This window comes from Aythya fuligula, chromosome 1 (assembly GCF_009819795.1).
Source record: "Aythya fuligula isolate bAytFul2 chromosome 1, bAytFul2.pri, whole genome shotgun sequence".
Lineage (NCBI taxonomy): Eukaryota > Metazoa > Chordata > Aves > Anseriformes > Anatidae > Aythya > Aythya fuligula.
Window position 1 is genome coordinate 153,570,631 of NC_045559.1, and position 18,245 is coordinate 153,588,875.

Sequence of the window (18,245 nt, forward strand, 5' to 3'; positions counted from 1 at the left end):
CCTTCCTATAGCAATGATCATTCTGATGACGTGAATCATCCCACAGAAGTTCCTAAAAGAAACCTGACTGTCAGTGAAGAACAGTTGCATTTTTTTTTTTTCTTTCTTGTCTTTTGTGTTGATTTTCAGTTGAAATGCAGCAGACTTGAGTTAGGCCCAATTCAGAAAGAAAACTCTTTTCTTGGTTTCCCCCCCAGCACTTTTTTTTTTTTCTCATTAGGGAAAAAAAATCACTGTAAGATCCTTTTACTTCTGCAGCATAAAAGGAAATGAAGCTCAAAAAGTCTCCTGTAATAAAGATCTGAGAAAGAATTCTCTCAAGAGTGGATATTGTCTTCAGAGATATCTGCAAAAAACAGGAAGCAATTCAGTCTGGCACCTGGTACTCTTTGGGAAAACAAAAAGGGAAGCAGGTTGCAGTACTGCTTTCTTCTCATAGAAAACTGCAAGTGTTTGTGGCATGGTCCATCGTCCAAGAGTGTAAGAAAAGAAGGAAGTTGGCTGTTTCTGTAGCTAAAACACAGTTTCTCTGACTAGATCCAGGATTATCTCCATTGTCTCTGCAGTATGAGGCTGATGAAGATGATGAGCAACATCTGCAGCGATCGGCCAGGCTGCGTGGCTGAAGCCTCCACCTCCCTCCTGTCAGAGTCGACAGGCGGTGCTTCGGTTGTGATGAAATCGAACTCGGTGGGACAGATGTCATCCGTACAGCCGCTTCCACTGCCAGAGCCACTGGTCTCATCACCTGGTGCAAAGGAGTGAGGAAAACAGGGTGAGGGTCCTGGGTTAAAACTATTTTCCCTTTCTTTGTTCCTGTCTCACCCAGTGCCCTGGTGGGGATGAACATAATGGGAAAGCATTTGGGGTAGTAACTTTCATTCAATAAATCATCCGAATGAAAGCTGCTGTGATTTAGTTAGGTGTTGAAATGCCCTTCTGAAAAAGGATTGGACTCCCTTAATGGAAATTAATGGAAATACCGCATAATGGAAAACCCTCAGTGTTTTGATGCACTTGATATGATGATAAACAAGAGAAGCACAAATATGTAATTGGGATTTTGTGGAAAAGAGTAAGACTTTTTTACGTTGTCGGAAGCAGGGAACACAAACACAAAGCCATTTAAAATGGAAATGATTTATAAATGCATTTCAAAAATATGCTTATTTAATGACAGCTAATGGTTTCTTACTTGTATCCTGGAAGTTGACGTCATTTCCGTTATATGCGTTCTTCAGTTTGTTAGTCATGACACGTAAAGCCATGATTTGTTGTCGAATGAAGGTGTCTGGCCTTGTGATGTCCACATCTACTTCTGGATTGTTGATTTGGTTGGTCAAGCCATCATTCATAATTTCAGGCAAGTATCTATATGGTAGGGTGAATGATTAGTTTGAATGCAGTACATTGCAGAAATAGACTGAACAGTAAATGCTGTATGAAGCAATTTGACACCAATAATGATTATGTAGTTCTTTAACAGCTCCACTGAAACCATGTTAAAAATATGTTTTTAATTTTACAGGCTCTAAAGGCTCTTTTAAGTATCCTGGCTGTGTGGAAAGCAGAAAGGATTTAAGCTCTCCAACCTCATAACTATTCACGTACTCCCCAGCACATGCAATGACTGTAACCTACAGAAAAGATTCACCATCCAGCAGTAAGTCACTGCACATCCTGCACTGATATGAACAGTTGTGCACTAAGTTAAGCATCCAGCCATGTATTCTTCTGTTTATATTCTTGGTGCTTAAAAATTAGGAACTCCTTTGTTATAAATATTATATTTGTTTTGAGATAGTTCAGAAGCCAATCTTGAGGTCTTACGCTCTCCTTGATTAAATGAGGCACTTAATTCATTTTCTTCTCCAGTCCTTCCTCACATTCCTTTTTTGACCACAGTAAACTCCAGCACATCTGACATCCAGACCTATAAATGGCGGTGTGAGTTCACCAGACTCTAGCTTTTTCAGACTATTTCATTCAGTCCTTATTCCTTGGGCTATGCTTGCATCTCCCACACACTTTGTGCATAACATATTTAAGGTATGGCATTTTCTATCCATCCACACATCTGAAACTTTTATTCAGGCTCCTAGCTTATCTTCTCTTGATTACTGCAGCATTCCCTTCTATGACCTTGGCAAATGCAGTCTTATGCTGCTCACAGGGATCAAGAGTGTTTTTGCAGATACCTCTCTCCTAGAAAATCAGCCTATTCCTCCAATCATTCTACAGTAAAAGTCTTCATCATCTTTTGTTAAGTATGCACACTTTGTCCCCTGCTGCTCTCTGTACTCATAGGTACTCCTTATAGACATCTGCAAAGCTACCTTATTTCTGACTTTGAATTGCTGTAAAAAATTATCTGTGCCTTTTACAGCTGCTGGGCTGATAAAAGGCGGACATTATTCTCTGTGCTGGCATTGTATCCTGAGAAAATACTGTATCACTGCTTCCCTGTTCTCTCTTATCTGTCTTTTTTTATCTACTTTCTTTGTCTCATATTTAGGTTGCAAGGGATTTGGGGCAGATATACCCTTTTCTCATGTTCATTATCAGGTTATGGAGTATTTTGTAATTAGCCTACAAAACAGGCTATCCTACTGATGTCTGTGGAACTCCTCATGTGCATGCATACAACAGTCTAGTCTACTAATGGCAAACCTTCATGATGTATGGTGCCAAATGTAGTTTAAAAGTATTTTACTTCTCTCTTACTGGTGCCAACCTAATTTGCTATCTATATTCAAATTTGGCCCTGGTGCCAGTGTTCTGTTTGTACGGGTCTGGAAAATAAATATATTCCTTAAAAACAACTGTGAAAGTATGGGAGAAGAAATGACTTTCTACTGAAGTCATGGTTAAGCGAAAATAAGTTTTATATTGCTTCTGGAGATTCACAGAATGATGACTGCTTTGCTGAGCCAGGGAAGGGTTTAGTCTCATCATAATAGGTGCTTGCTTCACAAGATGAGACTCATTTGTCATCAGTGGCCTTTGAAAGCTTACATGAGAATAATCCCAGGGGAGTGTGAACACAGAAGAACGAAACACGACTGCCAAAACCACCCAGCCTCAAACTGCATTTCTTGATGTTTCACTGGTACCATAACAAGAAATAACAGTGCTTTAGGGATCCCATCCAGACTCTTGTGGTACAGTCTAAACTACATAGAGAATACAGAGCTACCTCCCCTAGTACAAAGGACTGCAGACTGCAACGTTATGAATCACCAAAGATAGAAATTGGAAATAATTTTGCAGAGCTGCCTGGAGGCAGAGGGATGGAGACCTTGGCATGCAGGAAAGCTCTGAGCTGCAAAGGAACAGCACCTCCATCTGTCACACATCTCTACAAATGAAATGGCTGCTGTAGATAAATTACTCGGCCTAGAAGTAAATCAGTGACTTCAAGGTGCAGTTGATTAAAAAAAGTAAGAATATAAGTATTGCCCTACCAGCTTGGAGAAAATGTTGATCTTTCCCAGTATCTTGTCCATAACAAAGGCCATAGCTATTAGCAGCTAAAAGTGATCTTAAATCTCTGAGCATTTGTGTGTATTTTTTTTTTTTTATAAAGGGTTAGCTGCTTTTTATAGCAAACCATCCGTGAGAAGATATGGCTAGCTGTGAACTGCAGTTCACAGACTTTCTTTGACTGATTTATGTTTGATTTCCTCTTGTCTTATTCTCAATAATAAAAGAAAAATGTACTGACTTCTTAAGTAAGCTTTTTATATGGAAAGAATATGAGCTAGTTTGGAGACTTAATGTGGTAAGAGAGTGCTCTGGTGTTTGCTTTTTATTGAGGTTCATATTCTACACTGCAATCAGTGTGGGTCAGATGTCCTTCTGAAGATCATCTAACTTTAAATGTGCCAGTCCAGTCTGTTGTAGAAAGTGATTTCAATCTGTCACCCCCTGCCAGTATCTGCATCGGGATCTGATGATCCCCAAAATATTCCTGGCATGGAGGAGCTACAACTGCTTTCAAAGGAAAAACTGCAGTAAATGATATACAGAGGAGATGTTTTAGAACTTATTGGAAAATACAGATGGTTTTACATGAAGTGTTGGGGATGCAGAAGCAACAGCTGCATTACAGTAGATTTGTAAGAGAAAACATTTCTACATAGGGAAAATATAAGGTGATGGAAAGCTTTGTTTCAACATAAGCTGGGCTTGATTATTCAATGTGTAATTATCAAATAAGGTGTGTAAATCTAGTCTTTACTGCCTAAATCTGTTTTTAAGTTAGATGGGTGTTAACACGGTTCTACAGGGAGCATCACACAGATCAATTCATCAAGCTTTAAGCAAATTCATCGAACTTCAGGCATTTTAAAATCATATCAGCATGGCTCAGAGAAGTTTTTACATTAAGCACATGAAACTGTGATCCAACATGAATTATGTAGACATCTAATTTTGGCACAGATGTCCCTAGATTTCCGGTATTGTATGTGATGGGGAAGGATGGGTGCCAACAAGTACTGCTAGCCCCCAAGGTGTGCTCTCCAGGGTGGTTCACATCTCATGAGAATGGTCTGGTGCATCTTAACCTAGATGGGCAAGTTAGCCATATTGCATGTAGATCGCAAGAAATCCATTACCATCTAATTACCTAAAAGTTAGGTGGATACTTAAAATCACAGGTAAATAAACCTCTTGGCATTTATGGCAGAAAAGGAAAAAAAATATAGAGTTAGGCTGAGAACTCATCTTTAGGTTTCTGTAGATAACAAAACTTGTATGTCTACATACAGGTGTGTGAATATGAGTAGAGTCCCACTCTCACCAGATCTAGTCATCACGAGGTCATAAAATCATAGAACTGTTAAGGTTGGAGAATACCTCCAAGACCATCTGGTCTGACTATGTCTGACTAATGCAATGACCAATGACCAATGCCTGACTAATAATCTAGCCAACACTAGCCAGAGGCATATTCACCAGTGGTGTGGGGAGAGGTGTTGGGGTCCTACATGTCTTTGGCTAGATGACTAATTCATTAGATTTCATCTGCTGGGGTTTAGTTTCACAAACATAGACATCTGGTACAATTTCAGTTGCTCTGGGTTATTCCTCCTCTTCTCTGGTTACCAGCCCTGAAAGGTGAGGCTTTCCCACAGGTCCTGCATCATATCTATAGGCTTGATGGGGAGGTCTTGGATGCTTAGAGCATCTAACATAATGTTAGGTGTCTTTCTTTAAGCAAGCGTGTTGAGTGTTGGGTGCTGAGTGTCACTTTATCTAAAAGGTGTCCCTCTTGGTGTCCTGCTATTACTCCAGTAGGGTTTGAATATCTCATATGTCCGGTGTCTTATTTGCCAGCTTCTTGCAGATATCTTCATGATAGCATCTCACATAGCAGTAGCTAAAAGTGTTTAGGCAGTTGCAACACTGACTGGGTATTGGGGCTCTATTCAAGCACCTTAACTTTGGTGATTTTTTTAATTGCTCTAGCAGGTCTTGCCCCATCTCTGGCAGATAGTCTCCCATGTCATATCTGTCTACTCTAGCTTGGGCAACACATCTGACTCCTTATCTTCTGTAAGCTCACCCACAGGCATCTGTATTTAAATGTGTGAATTTACATGTCTGAATGTAAAGCTGAATTCTGTCTTCATTACTGAACTAGTTTACCTACTTCCTCAGGGAAAAAAAAAAAAAAAAGCAGAAAAGCTTATATTGAATGTAAATATATTTGAATTGTTTTTCCTTTTTTAGAGGACTGGTACAGGTATGGAAACATGCAGCCCAAGGTGTTTCTTGAGTGGCAGTCTCTGAGAAGCGTCCCAGCACATGTTCTGACAGAAGCATTTTGATGTGTGCAAGGTAGGGTTAAGTTGCACTGAATTGCAAGACTTGCCTTGGGACCACTTTTTGACAGAAGATTTGTTGCTGGCTGGGCAAAGTTGTTGCACACAGCTGCTTTTGCTGCAGTTCTGTAAGTGGAGACACCCCTGTGAATTTAAAGTTTTGTTGCTGCTTCTGCTCTCATTAATGATCTCTTTGTGTGCCTGGCCATTACAAGAGCTGTATGCCCATTATAAATGAAGAAAAAAACACAAACCAAAATCATGCCAACCTGAATCTTTGCATTCTCCTAGCAAAAGAACAAATAAAAAAAACCCCAAACCCAACGTTCTTAGTCCTCTGACTATTGAGAGGCTGAACAATGCTGTTTGTTTTCTGCTGTTTGCTCTTTGTTTGGCTGTGTCAGGAGTTTAGTGTAATTTACATTGTTTTCTAAAATATTAATGCTTCTGTTCCTCTTAGCCTTTCTGCAGTTCTTGCTTGTCTCAGCAGAGACAACAAAAATGTTTTTTGGCACACCATAGCCAAGCACCACAAAGCCTATTTAAAACCACTCTCTCTCCCTCTCCCCCCTCCTTTAATATCAATTTAATGTTCTAGGGTGTTTGCTTCCTTTTTACATCTAAAAATGACTGATAAATCTTTCAGATCATTTACATAAAAGATTCAGCTATCAAAAACCAAAACAAAATAACAAACCAAAACCCCAAAACAAAAACAAAACCACAACACACACATACACACACACACAAAAAAAAAAAAAAAAAAGAAAAAGAAAAAAAAAAGAGGGGAATATTCTGTTTTTAAAAGACATCTGCCTTTAAGGGCAATGTTCTCCATATTTTGCCACCACGCCAGCTGCTTGCAGTAGAACTGGAGCATCCCACCCTGGCAGTACTGGAGTGACTGGAGTTTTTCCAGGTGCCCACAACTGTAGGCAATACGGCACAAAATGCAGCACAGGCTTACTCAGGCTGAGATAAGTGTAGGCAGTCACAGCTGGTCCAGAACAATAAGTGCAGTGGAAAACTAGCTTGTTTGGTTAACTAGATCACCTCATCTGAATCTGTTTGCTCAGGACGTAACCCTCAAAGGATGTTTTCAGTATTTTAATAATTTCTTAACCATGTTGGAGCAAAGCTTGAGGAGCCAGAAGGAGAGGGAGAGAATAGTTCATCTGCCATTTTTTTTTTCAAGAAGCCACAAAAATAAACTAGAGCCAGAAGTTAAAAAAGGCAGTTTTTGCACTTACCAAGAAGTGATTTTTTTCACACTTCCACTGGTGGCACTAAATGGTTATCTTTGCCTACCTGGATAAAGCACATTCAGCTCATTCTATTTGCAAGCCTTGCTGACCAGCAAGGAGTCACTTGCCCAGGGCAGGCACTGCTTCTTCCCAGCTGAGATTCACCAAGATCTCTGCAAGGGGAGTATGTGCTCACCTACATGTAGCACGAAGAGAAAAATTGAAAAATTCATGCTGGCTGAGACTTGCTCCTTGCTCATTTTGATGAAATACTATTTAGTATTGTATTAGACACTGAAAATTGTAGTGTGCCTATTTTTTAAAAAAACTTTCTCTTTTTCTCTTTAGCTTTCTTTTCTCTTATAATTACTGCCTGCCTTATCTACCTGTTTACTTGTTCTTGACACCATCTCTCATGGAGGTTGGTTAAACCCAGTTGGCTGAGGGTGGTCGGAGCAATTTGATGCTCTTCTCCCAGCCATCAGAATGGTTGCAGATTTGGGTAGTGTTCTCACTGCAGTAACAGTCACTTGGTTTATTCAAGGAATAATATATGGGATCTGGTGTAAATCCTCCTAAAGCTTGAATTCCTAAATTCCTGGGAAATTCCCTTAATTTCTGGAAAACATGTATCAGTGAAGAGGTTATCAGCTGTTGTTAAGGATTTATTTGCAGATAGGAGAGGAGCTACATTTCTAAAGTTTGGTCTTAATTATGGCTTTACGTTCTAAATGTGTTAAAAAAAATATGTCTCTGCGTCTGGCAGAAGACATCCATTATTTAAATGTAAAATTATGTTCAATTTTTTTTAATGAATACAGATACGATAGGCATCTCTGCTTGGCATCTCTCTGAAAGGCACTTTGTCTGAAGTATTTTTTTTTTGTTGTTTAAATTGATTTTCCAAAAAAAAGAGATTCATCCACCTAATGAATGTTTTCCCATTTGCACAGCACCTGGTTTCTACCTGATGTGACCTGATTAAAACCTCTCTTCACAGAGGATCAGCAACATGACAAGTGCACCCTTCCAGAACGCCATAATGGATCACTTTGTTACCCCATGATTATTTGTGAATTGGAAAACTTCATTTAGCCCCCGCTGGTGTCACTGCAAATTAATCATGGCAACAGAGCGATATCTGGGGACTGCAATAACCACAAGTGACCTTGGTGTAATGTCTCTCTCAGGAGGAAGCCTAGATTTCATTCTGTGTGATCTCAGGTTTGTAACTTTTTTCCTGCAAAAGCAGCATTGGAGGGCGATGTGTAAAATGAAATATGAAGCATAACGTGTATCTGGCAATTCAAAGTTTCTAATTCTTTATACAGTCACAAGTTCTGATCAAAACCCGGCAACAATCTCCTTTCCCAGCAGTGACCAACAACAAGTTGTCTTCTCATTTTCTCATTTGTAGTACTAATAACTAAGGAAAACAGGAAGTGATTAAATTTCTTTTTCCCTTCCCTTCCCTTCCCTTCCCTTCCCTTCCCTTCCCTTCCCTTCCCTTCCCTTCCCTTCCCTTCCCTTCCCTTCCCTTCCCTTCCCTTCCCTTCCCTTCCCTTCCCTTCCCTTCCCTTCCCTTCCCTTCCCTTCCCTTCTCTTCCCTTTCTTTTATTTTCTCATGAGCGGCTATCATATTCTCTGGAACTCAAAATGCAACTCTTTTTGTAACACAAAGGTGCTTATAACAGACTACACAATGAACAAAAGTAAATATATGCACAGTGGCCAGATATTGCTACCCTTGTTCTTTCAAACTAGTGTTTGCTATCAGATGGTAGTCAATATGTTTATGGAAACATTTATGATTTTTCTTTACGCTGAAGTAAATATCTTTGTTCACCAGGCAGGAGGTGATTTTGCATACCAAGCTAATTACATGTTCAATATTATTTCATATACAGGCCATGACATCCTATGGTCTCTCTCTTATTTATTACTATTCTCTCCACCTGAAGCATTTATTGAATTCTGTTATTAAGATTATGATTATGCATTTCCTTTGTGAATGCGTACAAAATAGAGAACAAATAGAGAAGCTGTGGTTAGTTCTGCTGAGACTGTGCTTTCAGGTGATGCTGTGAAGCTATGGTTCCACATCCAGTGGAAAGCCTGTGTTAAATTAATCAAGGAGATTATCAGCAGAGGATAGATTTTCTTAACAGCTCCGGAACATTAATCTAATGAAAATAACCAGGTTTCCCATATGGTAAATACTGCAAAAGGAGGATGAAAAGCTTAAAACGAACCTGCAAAACTCTCCCCAAAGTTGGAGCTCTTGCTAGTTCCTTTAGTGCACAAGAGAGATGAAAAGTATTTGCTAGATGTGGTACAAACACTAGCACTGGCTGTGAGAAGCAGGAGGGATATTAACAGGTTGGTTTGACTGCTCTTTTGTAGAAAGAGCAGCATATATCTCTTATTAATGTGTGCGTTCTGATGTGACACACAGTACCCTGCTGTGAGGCCTGGAAATTCTGTTTAACCACTGCAGCATGCCAGCCTGGGGTCATAGCTTACAAAGCACACCTGCGAGAACAGATATTATAGAGGAAGATAAAAACACATCTTTATTTCTCTCTTCACGCTGTTCCTTTGTGATGAATGCTGTAACAGCCGGACACTCCTCTCAGGTGTCTTTGTTAGAGTCCCCAGGGGCTTTCCCTGGATCTGGGACAAAGGAATGGAGCAGTGACCTGTAAGAGTGCTCCTGGTTTTGGACAGATCTTTTCACATGCATCTCAAGGTGGACTATTAGCAGCCCATACAGCTCTCTTCTCTGGTCTGTAAAATGAATTATTCTGAGCATTATGCAGTAAGGCATGTGAAAGGGCATGTATTCACTGCAAGACCTCCCCCTGTAGTGTGTTTCCTATAAAACTGGCGAGGTGATGGCATGGGTGCCACCTGTCTTTGTATCTGTCCATCCACCCGCCTACCCAGCCATCCATAAAAAATGATATTTAACAGGTTTGTGAGTTTTTGTTATATTCTGTTATTTGCACTGAGGTTTTATATTTTATGTTTGTCTCACTTCTATTTTTTCTTATTGTGTTGTTTTTATTTATTTATTTTTATTTAATTTAAATTATAGCTTTATTTGTATCATCGGGTAAAAGGAAGATAAAGAGAAAGAGGTGTTACTACACTCTAGAAACAGCACTCACTGGACACTCAAACTCCTCCTGTCTCCTCATAGTCACAGGCTACTGGTGCAGACCCAAGACCAGACTGCCCCTATTATACTCCTTGAGTCAATCTGTCTCTCTCTTTCTCTGCAGGGTTAATCAGATCCTCTCCTTTGTCTGCTAATGAACCCACATTAGGACACTTGGAGACACCTGCTCATCAGCTAGCACCAGCCTGGCCAAAGCCAGAGACATGCAAACCTCAAAATTAAAACTCACAGAAAAGTCATCACATAAAAAAGGCAAATGACCATAGTGCTTCTAATAAAGTAACATAAGGTCAAGCCTTCTGCACAAGAGAACTATGATTATTATATGTATTCTCTGCTGGCTATTTTTTCCCTCTTTTTCTTTTCTTCCCCCCACCCCCCCTTTCTTCTCTCTCTCTCTCTCTCTTTCTTACTTCCTTTCCTTTCTTTCTTCTCTTTCTTTCTCTCTCTCTCTGACTCTCTCTCTCTCTCTTTTTTTTTTTTTTTTTTTTTTTTTTTTTTTTTTTTTTCCTCACAGCAAATAGCCCTAAGCTTTGCCAGCCAATAGCAAATAGAGCCAAAATTCCAATTTCTGCTTCATCCTAGTATGGTATCCCAAGAGTGCAATTGCTTCACAAGCTGTCAGTCCCAACACAGGGATACTAAATGGAGCTAAAGAGCTCTTTGAAATCTCAGTATAAATTATCCTTCTGGAGCTGAACCAGGGAACATTTTCAGTGTTCACATGCTGGCACGCTGTGCACATTTACAGTTACTCACACTCTAGCTTTAATGGCACCTTGACAATAGGTAATCTCAGCTGCAAACTACGTGTGAACAATTACTTGTTCTCCCCATTTCTATTTTGGTCTTACAAACAGCTTTGTAACATTCACTCCATTTTGTGATTGCTTCAGGCCTGATGGGGATTTGGACCAAGTCCGATGAGAAAGGGTCCACCTCACCTTGCCTTGGTATGGCCATTCCAGCAGTCCTCCTCATTTAATGGACCGGCTGTCACTCGTTCGTCCTTGCAGATTGTGTAGGGGAATGTTGACCAGAACTTTTTAGAGAGCTTTAGTTTTTCTTTAATGTCTGTTACCTGATTAAGAGACAATGAAAGGGAAAACTGGTTAAAACACATCAGCCATATTAGCCATATTAGCTCTCATCGTAAATATGTTGTTTAATTCTGTAATAAATGATGGTGGAGGTTAAAAGGACTGACGGTGCTAAAACCTAAACTCCTATATTTATGAGCAAGGCACAGTGCCTTTGGGTTCAGAGAATACAAATAATCAAATTCACCTTTTTCCACAGGCAAGACATTAATAAAAAGCATGTTACATCTTGCTCTTTCTATTCCCAATTTGTCTAAGGTTTTTTAAGTATACATCTTCCTAAGAATTAATATGCCTCGCTGTCTGCTGAATGTCAATTCAGTTAAATAGTGTTCATCGCATAAAATGTCTTGCCCACCTGCTCAGTCATGCCTTAAATAAATATTATACTTAGATCTATATGTGCAGGTTCTAAAAATATGATGCAGTGCTGGGCTGATGTTCAACTGATTTAAGACACACAGGCTGAATACATTTCAGTACATTTGGATTTTGCTAACAGTGAGAGGTTTGTGTATATATAGGCATGCAGAGACTATATCCGTCTTTGCTACTAGATAGAGACAAATATCTGTAGCTGGATACAGACTTCATGTTCAAGAAATGCTGGGACAGTATCAGAACAGTTCCTTTACATTATAAACTCCCTCTTGAACAATAATTTAATTTGTCATGATTCAGGCAGCAAGCAGGAATAAACTGAATTTCCAGCACCAACTTAATACATGCTCTGGCTGAAACGTTATCAGTTCTTGTTTTGCGTTTGGTTTACTAGAGTGGAAAAATCTACAAGAATAGATAGAGAACACAACAAAGGACAGACTACAAAGGATGAATGGTGCCACTGTTGTTCTTATGGAAACAGATGCATTTCACATTAAGTTGTAATAGGATTTAGGGGAGCTTGTTGAATAGCTTTCAAAGGAAATCACTGAGCTTTATTCTTTAAAAAAATGAGAAATAAAAGCTCTCCATTGTTCCATTCAGTTCTGAGATTGGCTTTTAGGTTGTTGAGGTACAATATTGTACTTGGCTATTTATCTCTTTTATCTTTTGTTCTGAAGACATGATAGCTCTCTGAGCAAATGGCCCACACTGCTTTGCAGTGCTTAAACCCTGTAGAATGTCACTTTATATGCTAGGAGATGGAAACATCCAAGGATGTTATTTCAGAAGCACCACACACATTTTCATCCGCAAGAAATAAGTAGGACAGTATTTGCCTGCGTGAATTGTTGACAGTATTTCTTGCCATGATAGAAATCTTATAAATCTCCTCCATACCCTCTGCCAAGCCCTAGCTGCTGTGTTTTCATATCACAGACACCAGCAGCATTTGTAAGCCTTTAAAGTCTCAGTAAGAGAGCCCTGACAAGCCAAAAATAAAATTCCAGTTTACAGACTGCGAGCAGACTTCATCAGCAGTGGGGATGGTCTCAGGATTCCTGATCTTTTTGGTCCATGGGATCAGGAGTTTTGGGCAGCAGGCAGAGAGCAGCCGTTACTCTTCCCCTTCTATGCACTCTAAGGATAAAAACCCCAGCATCACTGGTGGTACAGCTGAACAACACATGCCACTTGGTTAAACTGCCTGGGGTTCACAGGGAGCTGTGTAAACTTCTGTTAGGCTGTGTAGTGGGTTTATGTGGCAAGGTTTTAGTAGCAGGGGGGCCACAGGGGTGGCTTCTTGTGAGAAGAATACAGAAGCTGCCCCATGTTAGATAAGGGCCCCAGTGCTGACCAGAGCCGAGCCAACAAGTGATGTTGTTTGTGCCTCTGTGAGAGCATATTTAAGAAAGGGGAAAAAAAATGCTGTTACACACAGCAGCTGGGAGAGTGAGAGGAGTGAAAAACAGCCTTGCAGGCACCAAGGTCAGTGAAGAAGGAGGGGGAGAGGTGCTTCAGGCACACAGCAGAAGTTACCCGGTGGCCTGTGGAGAGGCCCCCGGTGGAGCAGGCTGTCCCCCTGCAGCCCATGGGTCCCACATGGAGCAGATCTCCATGCTGCAGCCCATGGAGAGCCCCCACAGGAGCAGGCCCCGGGCTGGAGCTGCAGTCCGTGGAGAGGAGCCCACGCAGGAGCAGGGGTTCGGGGGAGCTGCCGCCTGTGGGGGACCTGTGCTGGAGCAGTTTGCTCCTGGGGATGGACCCTGTGGGATGGACCCATGTGGGAGCAGATCTTGAAGAGCTGCTGCCTGTGGGCAGCCCCCGCAGGGTCGGTTTGGGAAGGACGGCATCCCATGGGAGGAACCCCACAGTGCAGGGGAAGAGAGTGACCGAGAAGGAGTGGCTGAGGTGGAGCTCAGCCACCCACCTGAGTAAAACCACCACAGGCCAATAAATCAGATAGAGACATCCTACTGAAACTGCTGGCAATATAGGGAAAAGGGCATGTAGGAAGGATTTGGAGGTCCATCTGTATAATCTTGGGTAATAAGAGATACAAGGAGACAGATTTTCTCATTTATTACCTCTCCTGGACAACCATTTACAAAAGCAAACTGATTGATATTGGTAGTGAGTAATTAGTTTTCAGATCAGTAACTTCACTGCTATCTGGAAGTTATTTCAAGTTATTCAAAACTCAGATGTTAAGAGCTATATTCAGATTCTTACTGTAACCAAATTAGATCTGGCATTCTAGGACTACAGACTTCTATTCTGAACCACAAGTGAGTCAACTCCCATTGGAAAGTGATTTTCCCCAGCTCCTGTAAGGGCTGTAATTTGGAGTGCAAACCTCGTATTTTCAGACAATTCAATAAAAGATTAAGAGAGGTTCTCACTGTTCACAGGCTCTTTAGAAATATGCTCTGAAAAATGACTCCCCAATGACTTTCAAACATACTAAATAATGTTTGCATGCTCTTTATGTATACTGCATACAGACAACATATTATTAAATTTCCTAACAATAAATATATATATATATATTTGCATTGTAGAAAGTACATCTGGTAAAGAAAATTTTACTTTACCAATGGGTTTTGGTAAAAGACAGCTGATTAAATCTCCCAAGTATCACTGTGAGGTATCATTCCCATTTTAGAGCCTGGGGAGAGGGAGACATTTACATGACTCACAAAAGGCAGCAATAGCAAAAATGATTGCAGCTTAGAGAGAGGTTACCATTTGCAGATGTCTCTAGATGACACTAGACATCCAGACAGGCAACAAGACAATGACTTTGAAGTATTTCTAATGTAGTTTTAAATGCAGAATAGAATTGGGTGCTGCAACACCTGCAATGATATGTAAAACTTTTGCCTGTGGGTTTCAGTACCTTCAGTTTTGGGATCTCCTCAAGCATAGCCACAGGAAGTCTCTTAATAGTCCCCACAGTTACATGTGTCCCATTGTACATTGTTTTGATCACTGCCAGTATATAAAAAATAGGCAATTGATGTACAGTCCCTTGAAAATGAGGTAAAAGCCACTAAGGGTTCAGTTAACATTGCTTGCTTGTGATTTATGAAGTCAGACTACTGCATCCCCCAGTGATCTGTGGCCATGTAAATGATTCCTTGGTATTTCCCATGCTTTGAATTAAAGATTAACTTTCAAGCTTAGTTAGACTTCTGTGGAAACGTTTAAACACAAGAAGTCTGCGATTTTGTTACTTTATATATTTCCTTCCCACTTTCTCTGGCAGAGATTTACTTGAATTAAGACAGCTGGATCTCCTTGGTCTCAGTTAGTGTGGCTTTTAATGGCTATCTCCCTGATGTCACCCTGCCATTATTTTGAACTATTCTTCAGCTACTTTGAAGGTACTAAATTTATTTTGAGTTGCGATACTTTCTCATAAGAAAAAATATATCAAGAGCTGTGCAAAGAGTTACATTTTCTTCTTCCTTCCTTCCTTCCTTCCTTCCTTCCTTCCTTCCTTCCTTCCTTCCTTCCTTCCTTCCTTCCTTCCTTCCTTCCTTCTTTTTTTTTTTTTTCTTTTTTCTTTTTTTTTTTCTTTTTACCTGGGGATACATAGAAATAGATATCAAAATAGCCAGGCTTTTATCTGCAATTGCTATCAGAAGGAAGATGTTACTCTATAGAAAAGAAAAGTTAAAAATTTGCATCATTTCCAAAGATAAATTCATGTCCAGAGTCATGAAAATGGTATAGTTACATGCCCTACAATGAGAAATACAGTTAATATCCTACTCCTGCCACTGACTTTTTCTGTGATCAGGGCAGTCATTTAAGCTGTACAGTTCCTCAGCAGAACTTACACCACCACCTATTAGCTCACTTCCAATCGTGCCAGCAGAGCCTCAATTTTAAGCAGGAAAATAAAGCAGATCAACTTTTTTGTCTTCTTTACTCACCTCGGACTCCAGAGGAAGAAGGTGAGCTAAAAAGCAAGCCCATAGCAAGCCCATCATTTTGGCGGTATCAGACCTTAGAATTCCTTGTTTTAGCTCTGGACATCTGGATAAATTGAAAAACTCACCAGGATAATTGAGAAATGCATCTAAAATATCATGCAAAACTAAATGTGAAATGATGATTTTTTTTTTTTTTTTTTTTTATAAAGCAGGAAAGATCCAGAAAAGACAGTTGCTTGTGAAGCCAGCAGCTAGTTTCCCATAGAATCTGTTTTGGTTTAATTTCTGATGGAGACATACTTCCTCGGCAGGGGGATAGCTAATGTGTGTCCAGAAGCAATGTGGGCCAAAAAGCAAATTTTAAAGGTGATGCCCCAAATACATATATATTTAAAGTAATTTCTGTTATTTCTTCCTCCTTTCTCCACAGGAAGTCCATCTCAGACTCCTTCCAGTTTTATTATCCCCCCAGCATAATCCTTGCTCTCACATAGTCAGAGGAGTCTTACAAGAAGCAAAAAAAGTGTTCAAAGATGCTGAAATGTGTCCAAAACTGACCCTGGTTCAAAGCAATAAATGAAATACAAAACTCTTACTGATATTAAGTACAAATGGTTATTAGCATTCTTTTCTCCTTCTTACTAATACTTTTACATCACGCTTTTTTAGTTTATTCTGCAAGTTCTGGCAGATTTTCTTTTTGAAATGCAAGCAGGATATGCAGCTTGCCTTTCTGCTGATACCTTCTCCCTGGGGATGCTCAGAAACATCTCAATGCAAAATCTCAATGAAGGTTAAGCCTTTATGCCTTGGAAACAAGTACAAATGTTTCTTGCTACTCACTGGACATTGCTTCTCTGATGAACTAGGGTGCCACTCTGGATGGCACATGGTGGGTTGGTATGTGGCAGTGCAGCCTCTCAGAAGATTTTTCAAGTGGATGTTTGTGATGAGGCGCTGTGGTTTCACAGACCTGAATTCACAGACGACATTTAACTAATCCCACTTCTTCATGCTGTGTTATTTCCAGGTGAACAGCCAGAGTGCTTTCTGCTGCCTGCTGCTTGTTTTCCCCTAGACTTGTCTAATGTCCCCAGCCAGCCACCCAGCACCCTTGCAGCCTTTATGAACAATGATGCGGAGCTTTTATAATGACGGGCAGCTTGGTAACAGATTTATGGATATGGAGGTTGACAGCCTGGGCTGTGTGCGGGATTGTGAAGAACATACCTTTTGTCACAGACATGGCAGGGTAGCAAGAACAAGCAGATCATTATGATCTGATTTGTGTTATGCCGTACCAGCAGAAAACTGCCCAGGACTTTTATACATCGATCAGTATTTATGTCCATTAGGGATTTCATCTGAAAGCATTCTCAGACTAATGGCCAACAATTTGTTTAAAAGGACTCAGTCTGCAGGCTTAAAACCCATATTATGTACTGTCTACAATTGGTTGTTATGTTTATGTCTCTCATACATGTGGGTGTGACAGTGCAAGAATTACCTGTCACAAGCAGTTAAGTAGAGGACAGCTGGATATTTTAATTGATACACGGCTTTCCTTGTACACTGGGCTTAATTAAAAGCAGTTAACTCAGACCCCCAAGTTTTAAGAGCTGTCCCTCAAGAAAGACACGTCTTCTGTATGCCCTTTGTTACATCTGCCAGCTTCATATAGATGTCTTGGAGGCATAAGGCACTTATGTATAAAGGCAGTTGAACTAGGCTCCTGCTATCACACCTAGATGCCTGAATTTAAAGAGGATCCCTCTCTCAGAGTTTTTTTCAGGCACCTGCATTTCTCCACTGACTAGGCACAAGGAGATTAGGTGCATATTTTTGTCTGGAACGGCTCATTAAGCACCCAAAGTTTCAATGCCCATTGGGTGCCTTGGCGAGGACGACCCACTTTGACTTGGAGCAAGCGAAGTGGAACGGATTTGCTCTATACGGAGATTTTATTTTTTTTTACATACATTATGCATTTCCCCATTACCTCACAAAGGCAAATTGAAATTCAAGTAGCTGCTGAACCCTGCACTTCATGGCAGTGATTTTTCAGAAGTGAAGCGGGTGGGGTCGGCAGGACCTGGAGATGGCGGTGTTGCTCAGCTTTCTGCCGCTGCCAGACCCTCCAGCTCCCTGCACGTTGTTTTCCAGAGAGTGAGACCGTGGATTGTTCCGCTGCATATAAAACTGACAACCCTGTTATTTTAAACTCGAAAGTGACAGGCTGTTATTTTAATGAGGTCTGCCAGTGCCAAGGTTAACCAAAGCTTTATTTCCCTACAAAATGTTAAGGCTGCGGTTCTAAAAAGGGGGCTGTGAAATTTTACGGTTATTGATACTTTCTCAGCACATACAAGTTCTGAGAATTTCACCCGGGCCGTCTTGTGCAACAAATGCTTTTTTGTTTTTCTGCTTCTCCTTTTTTATAAATTTGACTTTGCGACTTAAAATGATCCAGAGCTCTTCCAATAACTGCCTGCTCATGATTCATGTTTCTGCTTAGAAAAGCAGATGACAGCTCTTCTAATCAAGAACTAACGCTGAATCCCAGTTAT

At 40.5% G+C, this 18,245-nt stretch overlaps 1 protein-coding gene across 1 annotated transcript in view; it reads right to left on the reverse strand.

Moving 5' to 3' along the window:
* Positions 1 to 239: 239 nt before the first annotated feature.
* GPC6 (glypican 6) overlaps positions 240 to 18,245 on the reverse strand; it is an 812,936-nt gene continuing 794,930 nt past the window's right edge. The window contains exons 8-10 of the mRNA XM_032203753.1: positions 11,198 to 11,334; positions 1,196 to 1,371; positions 240 to 748 (exon numbers count right to left, since the gene is read on the reverse strand). Coding sequence (XP_032059644.1) covers positions 546 to 748; positions 1,196 to 1,371; positions 11,198 to 11,334 — 516 coding nt within the window. The 3' untranslated portion in view covers positions 240 to 545. The remainder of the gene's footprint in view (positions 749 to 1,195; positions 1,372 to 11,197; positions 11,335 to 18,245) is intronic.